The 14,927-nt window shown below is 46.3% G+C and overlaps 1 protein-coding gene across 2 annotated transcripts in view; it reads right to left on the bottom strand.

Moving 5' to 3' along the window:
* DRP2 (dystrophin related protein 2) overlaps window positions 1-954 on the bottom strand; it is a 29,770-nt gene extending 28,816 nt beyond the window's left edge. For both annotated transcript variants that reach the window (XM_077826207.1, XM_077826206.1), the window contains exon 1: window positions 847-954. In XM_077826207.1, coding sequence (XP_077682333.1) covers window positions 847-954 — 108 coding nt within the window. The remainder of the gene's footprint in view (window positions 1-846) is intronic.
* Window positions 955-14,927: the final 13,973 nt, after the last annotated feature.

A 14,927-nucleotide genomic window follows, 5' to 3' on the forward strand; every position in this document is an offset into this window, starting at 1 on the left:
AAGAGCTCTGCCCCTACTTGGTTCCTCCAGGAGGAACCAGGAAATTGTCCCCTACACTTTCCAAAAACTTCCTGGATTGTCTGTGCACCTCTGTATTGCTCTCCCAGCAGATATCAGGGTGATTGAAGTCTCCCAAGAGAACCAGGGCCTGCGATCTAGTAACTTCCATTAGTTGCCGGAAGAAAGCCTCGTCCATCTCATCCCCCTGGTCTGGTGGTCTATAGTAGACTCCCACCACGACATCACCCTTGTTGTTCACACTTCTAAACTTAATCCAGAGACTCTCAGGTTTTTCTGCAGTTTCATACCGGAGCTCTGAGCAGTCATACTGCTCCCTTACATACAGTGCAACTCCCCCACCTTTTCTGCCCTGCCTGTCCTTCCTGAACAATTTATATCCATCCATGACAGTACTCCAGTCATGTGAGTTATCCCACCAAGTCTCTATTATTCCAATCACATTATAATTACTTGATGGTGCCAGGACTTCCAGTTCATAGAATCATAGAATATCAGGGTTGGAAGGGACCTCAGGAGGTCATCTAGTCCAACCCCCTGCTCAAAGCAGGACAAATCCCCAATTTTTGCCCCAGATCCCTAATGGCCCCCTCAAGGATTGAACTCACAATCCTGGGTTTAGCAGGCCAAAGCTCAAACCACTGAGCTATTCCTCCCCAATCCCTCTCCCTGCTTGTTTCCCAGGCTTCTTGCATTTGTGTATAGGCACTTAAGATAACTCGCTGATCGTCCCTCTTTCTCAGTATGAGGCACGAGCCCTCTCCTCTCGCGTTCTCCTGCTCGTGCTTCCTCCCGGTATCTCATGTCCTCACTTACCTCAGGGCTTACCTGAGATTGAGAGTGGGTGGTGCTGCTGTGATGTGAGTGGTCTGCTATATGCCAATCATGACATCGTGGGAGGGTGTAGGAGCATCCCTGCATGACCATTGGCTGCATCAGAACGAAGGCTCATGGGGATGGAGACTTCTCTGGGCAAAGGCACCTGAAACACAGTGTGAAATCCACTGGATCAGCTCTCAGGTCTCACTGTTCAGGAGAGCTGGCTGAGCTGCAGGGAGAAAACTAGACACACAGGCCTTGCCATAAGGGGACAGAGCAAAGGTCTACCTAGCCCAGAAATCTGTGTCCAACAGTGGCCAGTCCTAGATGCTTCTCAGGAAGGCATATATTCTCCACAATGCACTCACTGTACAATACTGAACCATGGAGGGAAAATTCTTCCTGACCCCATCTGCCAGATCAGTTTCTGCCCTGAAGCATGAGGACTGAAAGGCCTTGTCATTTTTATCATAGAGTTAGTGTCACTGAAGATGCTATTTTCTTGCTCATATAAACATCAAATCCTTTTTGTAAGCAATTTGCCTTAACAAAACCCTGTGGCTGTGAATTCCACAGATTATACTACAGCATGCAAAAATGTCTTTTCTTTGGACTATGACAAGTGAGACAGAGAGCTATAGAGCTTAGCAGGAAAGGAGGAGGAACCAGAACTGTCATGGGCACTAAGCACTGTTGCCATTTACCCTCAAAGATCTCAGAGGGACAGGAATAATAAATACATCCTGTGTTTGGAAGGAAAATTGATTGTAAAGCCATATGTCTAGAGCTCTAGACATAGAGACAGACAGACAATATATATAACCCATCATGGGGTCATTAATGCTCCAAGAAAAAGACATTCGTAATGGTTAACTCTGGTCTCTCACCTATTCCACTAACCTCACTCTTTTCTTCTGGCCATTGTGCTGCTTCTGCATTTCAGTTTAGGCAGCAAAGCAGCTGTGAAACTAGGAGTCCTTATTTTAGGGAGAACAACATTCTACAGTCAGGTCCAAAATACTACAGCTTATATTTGTGATACCACAGGGTTTGGGGCCATTACTAAGGGGGAATAGATCAAGGCAGACAATTTGAAAAGCCCACAGGTTGTATCATCAGCGTTTGCCCTTCCATGGCACTTTTTCTATGAGGAGTTCAACACGCTTTACAAACATAAATCAATGCTCACAACATTAATTTGCCCAGTTTTACGGGGATGCTAAGAGACACCAAAATTAAATGATTTCAGAGTGGTAGCCATGTTAGTCTGTATCAGCAAAAACAACAAGGAGTCCTTGTGGCACCTTAGAGACTAACAAATTTATTTGGGCATAAGCTTTCGTGGGCTAGAACCCACTTCATCAGATGCATGGAGTGGAAAATACAGGAGCAGGTATAAATGCATGAAAAGATGGGAGTTGCCTTACCAAGTGTGAGGTCAATCTAATGAGACAATTCAATTAACAATAGCATACCAAGGGAGGAAAAATAACTTTTGTAGTGTTAATGAGAATGGCCCATTTCAAACAGTTGACAAGAAGGTATGAGTAACAGTAGGGGGAAATTAGGATGGGGGAAATTAGGTTTAGGTTTTGTAAAGACCCAACCAGTCTTTATTCAGACTCCCAGTCTTTATTCAGGCCTAATGTGATGGTGTCCAGTTTGCAAATTAATTCCAGTTCAGCAGTTTCACGTTGAAGTCTGTTTTTGAAATTTTTTTGTTGAAGAATTGCCACTTTTAGGTCTGTTATTGAGTGACCAGGGAGATTGAAGTGTTCTCCAACTGGTTTTTGAATGTTATAATTCCTGATGTCAGATTTGTGTCCATTTATTCTTTTACGTAGAGACTGTTCGGTTTGGCTAATGTACATGGCAGAGGGGCATTGCTGGCACATAATGGCATAGATCACATTGGTAGATGTGCAGGTGAACGAGCCTCTGATAGTGTGGCTGATGTGATTAGGCCCTATGATGGTGTCCCCTGAATAGATATGTGGACACAGTTGGCAACGGGCTTTGTTGCAAGGATAGGTTCCTGGGTTAGTGGCTCTGTTGTGTGGTGTGTGGTTGCTGGTGAGTATTTGCTTCAGGTTGGGGGGCTGTCTGTAAGCGGGGACTGGTCTGTCTCCCAAGGTCTGTGAGAGTGAGGGATCGTCCTTCAGGATAGGTTGTAGATCCTTGATGATGCGCTGGAGAGGTTTTAGTTGGGGGCTGTAGGTGACGGCTAGTGGTGTTCTGTTACTTTCTTTATTGGGCCTGTCTTGTAGTAGGTGACTTCTGAGCACCCTTCTGGCTCTGTCAATCTGTTTCTTCACTTTACCAGGTGGGTATTGTAGTTTTAAGAGCGCTTGATAGAGATCCTGTAGGTGTTTGTCTCTGTCTGAGGGATTGGAGCAAATGCGGTTGTATCTTAGAGCGTGTAGACAATGGATTGTGTGATGTGGTCTGAATGAAAGCTGGAGGCATGTAGGTAAGTATAGCTGCCAGTAGGTTTCCAGTATAGGGTGGTGGTCATGTGACCATCGCTTATTAGCACTGTAGTGTCTAGGAAGTGGACCTCTTGTGTGGACTGGTCCAGGCTGAGGTTGATGGTGGGGTGGAAATTGTTGAAATCCTGGTGGAATTCCTCAAGGGCCTTGTCAGGGTTCCTTCCCCACTCTGAACTCTGGGGTACAGATGTGGGGACCCGCATGAAAGACCCCCTAAGCTTATTCTTACCAGCTTAGGTTAAAACTTCCCCAAGGCACAGATTCCTTTCTTGCCTTGGGATTGCTGCCACCACCAAGTGATTTAACAAACAATCAGGGAAAGGACCACTTGGAGTCCTATTCCCCTAAGCCTACACCCCCTTTCCTGGGGAAGGTTTGAGCATGTATCCTCACCAATTGGTTACAAAAGGACTACAGACCCAGACCCCTGGGTCTTAGAACAATGGAAAACTCAGTCAGGTTCTTAAAAAGAAGGATTTTATTTAAAGAGAAAAAGGTAAAAGAATCACCTCTGTAAACTTAGGCTGGTAGTTAACCTTACAGAGTAGCAGAAAATTCAAAGAGCACAGAGGAACCACCTCTAGCCTTAGTTTCCAAGTTACAACAAAACAGGGATAAACCTCCCTCTAGCAAAGGGAAAATTCACAAGTTGAGAAAACAAAGGTAAACTAGTACACCTTGCCTGGCTGTTACTTACAAGTTTGAAATATGAGAGACTTGCTGAGAAAGATTTGGAGAACATGGATTGATGTCCGGTCCCTCTTAGTCCCAAGAGTGAACGGCCACAGAAACAAAGAACCCAAAACAAAACCTCTCCCCCACACCAGATTTGAAAGTATCTTTTGTCCCCATTGGTTCCTTTGGTCAGGTGCCAACCAGGTTACTTGAGCTTCTTAACCCCTTACAGGGAAGGAGGAATTTAGGCTACCCCTATGGTTATGACAGGCCTCCTCCCATGGATCCAGATGATGAGGATGTCATCAATGTAGCGCAAGTAGAGTAGGGGCGGTAGGGGACAAGAGCTGAGGAGGCGATGTTCTAAGCCAGCCATAAAAATGTTGGCACACTGTGGGGCCATGCGGGTACCCATAGCAGTCCCGCTGACTTGAAGGTATAAATTGTCCCCAAATCTGAAATAGTTGTGGGTGAGGACAAAGTCACAAAGTTCAGCCACCAGGTTTGCCGTGAAAGTATCGGGGATGCTATTCCTGATGGCTTGTAGTCCAGCTTTGTGTGGACTGTTCGTGTAGAGGGCTTCTACATCCATAGCGGCCAGGATGGGGTTTTCTGGAAGATTGCCAAAGGATTGTAGTTTCCTCAGGAAGTCAGTGGTGTCTCGAAGATAGCTGGGAGTGCTGGTAGCATAGGGCCTGAGGAGGGAATCTACATAGTCAGATAATCCTGCTGTCAAGGTGCCAATGCCTGAGATGATGGGGCGTCCAGTATTCCCAGGTTTATGGATTTTGGGTAGCAGATAGAATACCCCTGGCTGGGGCTCTAGGGGTGTATCTGTGTAGATTTGTTCCTGTGCTTCTTTAGGGAGTTTCTTGAGCAGATGGTGTAGTTTCTTTTGGTAACCCTCAGTGGGTAATGGCCTGTAGAATGTGGTGTCAGAGAGTTGTCTAGCAGCCTCTCGTTCATATTCTGAAATTAAATGGTTTTCCCATGGAAATCTCTAGGCAAAGCGCACAAAAATCGCAACTCTAACCTCAAGACAGCACCAGTGTCATGAGAGGAACAGACCAACTGAGCACAAACAGAGGGGATTCGTCTCGGGGCTAAACATACAACAAATCTGAACATCACGTGGGGCACGCCAAGAGGTGAAATGTACGGGCAAGCGGGGAAGGGTGGCTTAGTATTGCATATGCCCGCTGCAGTGTCGAGGGATTCTGCCCCTCTCCCAGGTCTACCACCTAAAAGCTGGGTTTCCCCAAGGAATACAGCTCCAGCCACCAGCCTTCACTTTAAAGCCATAAAAAGGGCTGTTTCAAAAGGGGTCTGTGAGAAAGGAGAAGTGAGGCAGCTGGAAGAAAGCCTGGCTGCCTCCCTCGGGGTGGGTAGCTGTCACACATGGCCCCACTCTGAGCCATGGAGAAATTTTCTGATGGGTTCTCGTCAGACAGAAGCAGGCAGTACATTCTACAAAGCCTCTGATAGCACTGGGCAGCCAGGCGAAGAGAAAGTCCCCCGGCCACAGCTGTGTCTGTCTCCCTGGTTGCAGGTCTCTATTCCGTTTGCTCGTGCTCTCGCACTCTCTCCCCTCCCCAGTCACACACACTAAGAGAACAGCTCATCCTATTATGATTTATTTTAACCCTTTAGCAGTTTCTGGCTCCATCTCCCACAGAGCAGCCTGTACTGAGCTCTTCAATATGCTGATAATCCCCTGGTCCTGCCCCCTAACCTTCCCTGCCCGTCTGCATGAATGTCAGATATTGCACATTGCAGTGACTCCCCTCCTCAGCCCTGGAGGAAGTTATTAATTTGATGCATTTATGGCTAGAGTTCCAGGATCCTGAGTTCCCTGAGCCCCATGGGCCAAATTACCCGTTGGTGTAACTCCAGTGAAACAATGGATGACTTCTGCCTTATGTATCAGAATTGCTAAGACCAGATTCTTCCACATCTCCCTGTACACACTCCCCACAAACTCCTGAAAGGGAATGGTCTTCTCCTGGCCCCCCAATTCATCTCTCAGTGGGCCAGGCCAGGCACCACAGCTGAAAATGGGGCTGAAAGTCTGAGGCCCTGGATATCCTCTTCATGTACAAACAGATTAATCAGTGGTGCACACAATGATATGACTGGAAAATCAGGGTCATACCACTGATGAAAGAGTCCATAATGCATTCAGTCTGGCCGTAGTACCAGGGGGTCTGGCTCTCTTTTCCTTAATTAGTCTCTACTACACAGTACAATACAGTTACAGCGTTATGTTCTGGCCAGTCCGCCCACCTTGGACCACTGCTTAATTAGCTGCTCCTGTGGGGTGCAATGTGACTATAGTTTTAGGGGCTGCACACTCCTCTCCAACCCTCTGTGGAGTATGCAGTGCACCATGGTTTCCCATGCCTGCCATCAGCTCCCACACCTTGCTTTTGGATCAGCCTTTCTGCACAGGACAGCCACTCCTTTGAAGAGAGGTCAGGGGATAATTCTGGGGCTGTAGGACATACATGGATTCCATATTCCCTAGTAGCTGTATTGAGAGAGAATGGCAGGGGGCCAGCCCACTCTCTACAGAAGCTGGATTTCTGATGCAAAAAAGGGGAGGGCTGTGTAGAGATCCCTCACGAGTGACATGGGTCAAGCAGAGAGCCTCACAACGCCCTATGCAACACCATAATGGAACAAAGCCTTTCCAACTCAGTAGGCACAGACCAGACAGGGCTGGAAATACAAGCAACAGCCCTGCTAGTTGGATGCCTTTGCCACCACTAATAGCATGCCCAGCGAGAGACAGATAGATTCTGCATCACTCTCCCCACAGAGACCTTAAAACAAAACAAGAATTCTACAACTCACAATCCCTGTGACATGTCAGCAACAAAGCCTAGCATGGAATTCTAGCATGTAGCAAATAGCCAGTCGACATCCAGCTAGGGACAAAGAAACAGATACTCTGTGGGAGTGATGAGAATGCCAAGAGAGTCCTGGGGGTGGACAGGTGGTACCATCTAACCAACAAGCTCTCCACTGCCCACCAGCAAGAGCTCCATGAACTTTGGGAACCTGTTACTGAAGTGTTTTAAAGGATGACCATTATAACAGCCTGGCTAAGTGGCCACTCCACAAGGATAGAGCAGGAGTACTTGTGGCACCTTAGAGACTAACCAATTTATTAGAGCATAAGCTTTCGTGAGCTACAGCTCACTTCATCGGATGCTCACGAAAGCTTATGCTCTAATAAATTGGTTAGTCTCTAAGGTGCCCCAAGTACTCCTTTTCTTTTTGCAGATACAGACTAACACGGCTGTGACTCTGAAACCAAGGATAGACAGTTTCAGATATTCAAAGGCTGTTAACATCAAGGAGGGGAATCACTGGAAGTGAAATGAAGAAGCAAAATTCAGGATGACAGTGAGCTCTCAGAAGCTGTAGAATAGGGTCCCAAAGGAAGGGTGGAAGGCCCATCACTCAGGATATTTAAACTAGACTGGACAGATCAGCTAATCTACTATAGGGAACACTCCCATGCTGTGAGATGCTGCAGCCTTGCATCAGCTGGGAATCCTTCTTTTCTCCAAAAAGAAAAGGAGTACTAGCGGCACCTTAGAGACTAACCAATTTATTTGAGCATGAGCTTTCGTGAGCTACAGCTCACTTCATCGGATGCATTCAGCGGAAAATACAATGAGGAGATTTTATATATTTTAAATATAAATGCATCCGATGAAGTGGGCTGTAGCTCACGAAAGCTCATGCTCAAATAAATTGGTTAGTCTCTAAGGTGCCACAAGTCCTCCTTTTCTTTTTGCGAATACAGACTAACACGGCTGCTACTCTGAAACCTTCTTTTCTCCATGGCATAGTCCTGTGGGGAGAGTGCTTCTTAGAGCTCCACCCCCATGGGTGGAGGAGAGAGATAAATACTTACCCATCAGCAGCTGTTTATCTCACCCCAGGGAATCTACGCTGGCCCGCTGTGTGCAGTGAAGTGATTAATGGCACATCCTTGGAGATGGAGCAGAGGTCAGGACCCTGGACCTGCAGCCACGTTACTGAGTGCAGAATGGCTGACCCCATTGTGTTTGTGCAGGTGTGCATGCACTGGGGACTGCTAAGACGTCTAGGCCTTTGGTTTACCTCCCCCTCCCCCGCTCCGATTATTTCTGGGGCACTATGTACAAACGACCCATATTAATGCTATTCGGAGCAGCACTAATCAATCGTTCTGTGGACTCTGCCCCCCACCAGAGGGGCGCAGAGTGAGGAAGCAGCCTATGCTACTGGTGATGGGTGGAGGACGAGGAGACACACTGTGGGTGTATGACTAGGGTTTCCCATACATCTCCAGCCTCCACCTCCTAATCAGACCCTGTCCATGAAGCATTCCCTCTGGATCTGCAGTGGCACACAGGCCTGACAGCTGCACCGTTGAACCCATCTGGGTGTGAGATGAGTGGGTTCCCCTGTGTGCCTTTCTGAAGAGGAAGGGAAATATGCTGAGACCTGTGTGAACAGGGGCTGGTAAGAACTGCCTTGCACTCATGTCTGTGAAAGCCTTTCCCCAGTAGTACAAACCCTGAAATGACAACTGGCCCTTTTCCTGGGGCACTCACCCCCACGTAACATAGGCTGGACTTTTCTCCAATGGTGCAGGCCTCCCCCATAACACTGATGGTCGTTTCCCTAGTAATGAGTGCCCCAGCAGAAACTAGCCAATCTTTCCCCCAGTTTGCAGTACAGTAAGTATAAACTATGTGCAGACAATAGTGTTACGCATTTCATGAGGCTGCACCGGGACTTCAAAGCGCTATTACACCTTCAGCGATCAGTCATATTTCAGATCACAATAATCACTTTGCTGAGAAATAAATAACGTGCAGGTCTTGGCATTACTTTTAAATGCCAGAATGGTGCAGCGTTAAGGTGGTTTCAAGATAAACTGGGTGGTTGTTTAAAAACAAACACACACACACACACACACACACCCCCCACAGATTTTTCCTCTTGCTGATCAAGCTGCACCTGTTTCAAAATCCGTAAAGGCAAGATTGGCCTATTGTACTGGCTGAAAAGCAATCTGACAAAAGAAACTAACAGCCATTGCTAAACCAGTTCTGCTTCAAACTCTAGAATATGGATTATTGCTTCACTGGGAAATCTAGTCTACAGAATTGCTTCTATTCAGAAGCCCATTTCAGCAGCATTTGTTGATTTGCTCAAGTGGCAGCATTTAGGTAGATTTGCTGAATGAACTCAGACCTTTGCTCCATCTCTTTTGGCATCCTGCCTCCGGCAACAATCCCACCTCATGTCTGAGACAAAGATGACCATTCATCTACAAACCACACACCTGACCCCAGAAGCATACAATTTGATTGCCCTTATTTTTAGAAATGAGCCTAAGCCGAACCCCCTCAAATTTCAGAGAAGTTCTCATCTCAAGACAAATTGTGTAGCTGGTTCATAGCTCTATAGCCAACTAGATTAAGCAACCTTCAACCTTTGGGGAAGTTTGGACTGGATCCAAACTTTGGACTTCAGACTCTATGTGACTTGTTTCATGTACTGAACACACAATACCTTCACAGCGTAGCTTGCAGAAAAGGCTAAAAAATTTTTCCTATCACAACCCCCCTTTTCCAATCACTAACTTCCTCAAAAATGTTCCTTTGAGACTCAAACTTTCAATTTGGGGTCTTGGCTTAAAGGGAACCATTTATCTGGTGAATGTTTGAGCTAAGGTTTCTTAGCCATTATCCAGTTGTAGCAATGGAAATACAAATACATATTTTCTCCATTGCTAGAATGGTTAATGACTTTTTTGTTGGCTAATTTACTGCACAGTGGAAGAATAAGTGAGGTACTCAGAAGGGGAAGGAAGGACGGTTTAGGATATTTCAAAGTTCAAATGATATGTTTATGCATAAGTAGCAGAGAAGCTTTCATTGCAGTTTTAGTTACACCTTAACAGGATCCTGAACGAGCTGAGACAGCTGGACTCGCAATACTGCACTAACCCGTATTGTTCCAGAATAAAAAGTTGCCTACTGGACATGCAGTAAGTGCTTGTTCCTGGGAACCAGGACTCCTTCCTGAGACATCGGAGTCAGGGACTGATGGCAGAAGAAGAGGAGATACTGCTGCCTAGGAATTGGTCTGCAAGTAAGGAAGAGCTCCTTCCTGGAGTGGGTGTCTTTGGTCTTCTCTCTAGAACCACCCTGTGTGCCCCATGTCACAGGCACACCTCTGCTTGTTCCTCGGGAGGAAAGAAAAGACCAGAGACAACACCCTATACAGGAACCTCAACCCCTGGGGAAAAAAAGAAGAGGTGCTGCCAATGATTAAACATGGAATGTGGCCGGGCCTAGCACCAGGCATGTCCTGGGACAATTAGCTGTTAGGAACTTGTAGCTCCTTTCTCTCCCTCTTTAGGCAGGAGAAAACTCCTTTTCCCCCCCACTGAACAAAGCATCTAGGTCCCCTGCATTAAATGTACTGAAACATTTAATGTGTAAAGGCCACACTACCCCCATTAAAGTAAAATGAAACCTCTAACGCAACTGGTATCACCCCAGTGCCACATTAGATGTGCTGGGTCATCTAATGAATGAAACTTGGACCCTGATCCCATGGGGAAATAAAGGGCCTGACATCAGTGTAACTGACAGCACTTGGCACCTTGCAAGATCAGGCCCTGAGTCCATAGGCCAGGGAAGGGGGCCAGTGTGGTGGATCTAGGTGTGTATATGGAAAACGCTAAGGAGAGGGTCCTCCTTAAGAAGCAGAATCTCTCTCCCCTCAACGTGGAAAAAAATATGTTCTGTTCTGTTAATACAGCACTCAAGCTGAGAAATTGCACATACAAAAGTCAGGGAATGCTGAAGTTAGTGTTCCTACAGCAACGTTAACTAGGCCATGCTGCACACACATACACTCACCATGTAGCCTCTTTGTCTGGCTACATGAAATCCATAGCATATTATTTAGGAGGAGGTTAAATGCTACTTCTTTCGTATGCCTCCCCCTATGCTTGAAATAGTTTGCCAAACTGCTCCCTCATTAAAGCCCATTTTGACTAAGCTTATCTTTCCTACTTCATTCTCCTCACCAATCTCTTCTCACCCTCCTCTATTTCACAGTAATTCTATTTATTACAGTAGCACTTAGCAGACCCAACTGTGATCATGTGGCCCCATTGTGCTAGACAGAGAAAGTCCCTGCCCCGAAGAACTCACACTCTAGGTAGATAGGACAGGAAAAGGAAGCAGTATCTCAATTTTACAGATGGGGGAAGTGAAGCACAGAGGTTAAGTCACCAAAGAAGTCTGTGGTAGCATCAAGAATTGAACACTGATCTGTAGAGTCCCAGTACACATCTCTAGTCATGGAACCATGCTGCTTCTCCCTAAATAAACTACTGTCCTGAATCTCTTCTTTGTCTTTCAGACACTCTGTACTCTTCCTTCCCTGCTCTTTGAGGGAAGGAATGAATCTTACACTCGGTTCTGAAATATGCACCATCCATTTATCGTGCTATATAAATGGTTAGTAATAATACAGAGAACTCGTCAGGCATGCCATGTAGCCAAGTTAACTTCCTGGTGCTTGATCTCTCATTCTCAATGTTGCATTAATACACATTTTTGTGCATTGACTATTACTGGCCCACAATCACCCAAGCTCTCTCAGACATCCAACCACAGTATGTAGTTCTCCAGCCTCGGGAGGCTGTGAATTTTGTAGGCGGAGTGTATGCGGTGTGAAGTAATTCCCCCTCCCCCGAATGTATAAGTGCTATCTTGTTCTTGTTTTATAGGACATGGAAAGAAAGGGGGTTCTGAGCAATTTACAGTCTACTCTTAAGCACTCCAATCCGGCCATTTGAGGAGTGGGTTTGTTTTACTAGGTATGTCTTGTTACACAAGATTTACAATAGCACCTATGTGCTTTTAGCATTAGCCACCGAGCCTGAAACAGAGGCCTTGTATGCAGCATTCTTTAAAATATCATTATAGTCTGAAATTCACTGGCAATTTAGAGAACTTGGAACTTTTGTTTTACTGGAACCCACTTAACTCCTTAAGCATCACATTTTGCCTAGCCTTGCTGGATGGTCAAATATAATTTTAAAGATGTATTCCAGTCTGATCACAGAATCATAGAGCCATAGGGTTAGAAGGGACCGCAAGGGTCATCTAGTCTAACCCCCTGCCAAAATGCAGGATTTGTTGGGTCTAAACCATCTAAGACAGATGGCTCTCCAGCCTCCTTTTGAAAACCTCCAGTGAAGGAGCTTCTACAACTTCCTGAGATGTCTGTTCCCTTGTCCTACTATTCTTACAGCTAGGAAGTTTTTCTTGAGATTTAATCTAAATCCGCTATGCTGTAGTTTGAACCCATTGCCTCTTGTCCTGCCCTCTGATCAGCTGTGTCCCTGGTTATATTTAGTCATCTCTACTTTACACAGAGTTTAATTATATGTGTGGTTTATATGTCCCAGGTTGTGACCTGGAAAGAGACTGTCCTAGTCTTTCTCTGGTTAAATAAAACCAGGCCAAAGCCTTCTATTACTCAACACACAACACCTTTAAGTATCAGTGAGCACAGGTCACTGGATAAGAGGCAGTTCAAAATTGCATGGCTTTATAACACAGCCCTTTCCTGTCGGGGCACTGCACACGGGTGCATCACCAGGGACTTGTGTGGTGTAACATGCACTGCCAGGAAAAGGAACACTCACCACCTGGAAATGTCAGGTGTTGCCATGCACGAGTGCAAAATGGGAGCCCCAAGGCATTAGGGGTGAACGCACAGAACAGGTCTGCCAGGGAATGAATCCCCTTGGGGGATCAGGACCCTCAAGGCTTTGAACTGTGTATTCAGGGAAAGGATCCCCCCAATGGGGTAACACAAAGACTAACTGAAGAGCAAATTCTAGCTGCTCAGGAGAGATTAGCTAGTGGAGGGGGAAGGAACCAAGATGTGAAGGACCCAGTCTTGGGACACAGGGAGGACACAAACTTTCTAAAGGTTTGATTTGTTTTTTAAATTAAAAAAAACCAAACCACAAATTGTCAAAAGTGGCTTTCCCCAACTTCCAACACAACATTTAAAAACCCAAGGGCAAGTCAACAGCTCTCCACCACTCTAGCAATGCCACGCATGCTTCTTGGCAAGGAGGCCTGCCAGAGCCCTGTTGGTAAACCCACTGCCAGTACTACATGCTTGCCATACCAAGGGAGTAGGTGAGAAGAAACAGGAGGTAACTGGAAACAGGGCTGGGTTGGGGCACTAGTAAATATGTTGCAGTGCTATGCAATACCCAGGTCTTGGCTGCTGAGACTGGGAAGGAGGTAGAAGCAGAGTGCTCAGCTTTGGAGAGCAGGAAGTGGCCCATGTCCTCTCTAGACTATTATGGAGTAGAACTGATGGTTTCTGGAAGTAATCCTGGCTAGCCCTCCTCAAGCAGAAGAATGGTAGTTGTAATATGGGTCCTCAGTGGGAGAAGAGGTGAGCAGGAGAAAAAGTGGGAGGGGTTATAAGAGCAGGGGGGGAGAGGGAATAATATAAAAGCAGCGGCAAGACCGAACAAGGAAGTGAATGAAAGGCCAGAGCTGGGACCATAGTCCCTATTGCTTCTCATCTGATCCCAGCTCACTACTTGAAAAGAGCTTTAGGCTCGGCTTTGCCCTGCAGGGTAGTTTTTTAAGGAGAATGCTGGAAGGCTACCAGGCCCTGATCCGAGCAGCCCTTCAGCTTGGCAGAAAGCATCTTTCGGTGTAAATAAACCTCTGATTTAAAAAGAATCAAAGCTGGAGATAATTGCAAAGCTTGCTATTGCTGTTTTTCTCAAGAATCTGCATCTACTTACCATTCCCTGAGCTCTTTCCTGTGGAACCAAAGTCCTGGCTGCCCATCTCTCCCCCACCCCCTATCTTTTCCATGCAAGTTTCCCCAGACATACATACACAGTATATTGTGCACGGTCAGATGGACGCGCACACACACAGCACAATGCTGAGGCTAACCATACAGTACAATGGTAATTTCCCTCTCCGTGCAGAGCCAGGAGCTGGGTAGAAAACCATTTATCTGCGGCCTACCTTCCGATTCCGTCAGGTCTGAAATGAAGGCAGCAGCCGGGCTTCAGTGGCAGGGACTGGGGCTGCCTCTGTGAATCAGCAAAGAAGTCCCTGTGACTGGGATGCATGCTGAGGCTCAGTGCTGCTGTGTGCATGCTCTCTGTCTCTCCTCCTCCACCACCCTGGGCTTCTGTGTTGCTATGCAATCAGATCACCAGGAGTAACAGCATCTCTCCAACCTCAGGCAGAGATATCCTTGACTGGGTAATGCAGGAACGCACCAAGGGCAGTTCTGTGAAGTGCCTGGAATTTTGGAGGTTCCTTGGCTAGAGATCAAAAGAAGGAATAGAAGCGGGGAGATACAAAGGAAGAGAGACGCACACGGAGGGAGGAGGAGACAAAATACACACAGAGGTAGAGCGAGAGAAATACAGACACACAAAGGCAGTACAGCCTGACCTCTGGAGACCTGACAGTCTGCTGGATTCACACACACACACACCCCATGCAGCCTGCCGATGTCTATCAACAGCATTTCTGGGGTGGTGTGGCAACTCTTGTTTTAGGATACATATGTCCATGTGTGTGCTGGAAATTGCTAGACAAGTTCTCAGTTAAGGAATAAAGCAGCTTAAATAAAAACCCAGGCATTCTTTACTCTTACACAAATTTAATAATTTCAATAAAAATGTGGTTATTTTAAAGTCAAAGGGGAAAAATCATTGTGTTTTAGGCCCATTTTCTGTTTCTCTTGCAAAAGGAAAATAACTAGATGAGTCCAACAATCCCAACTTGGGGTATGAAATCCCAACCCAGACTTTGCCATGTTTGGCAGTGTTTGGATTCA

This window comes from Eretmochelys imbricata, chromosome 9 (genome assembly GCF_965152235.1).
Source record: "Eretmochelys imbricata isolate rEreImb1 chromosome 9, rEreImb1.hap1, whole genome shotgun sequence".
NCBI classification, from domain to species: Eukaryota; Metazoa; Chordata; order Testudines; family Cheloniidae; genus Eretmochelys; species Eretmochelys imbricata.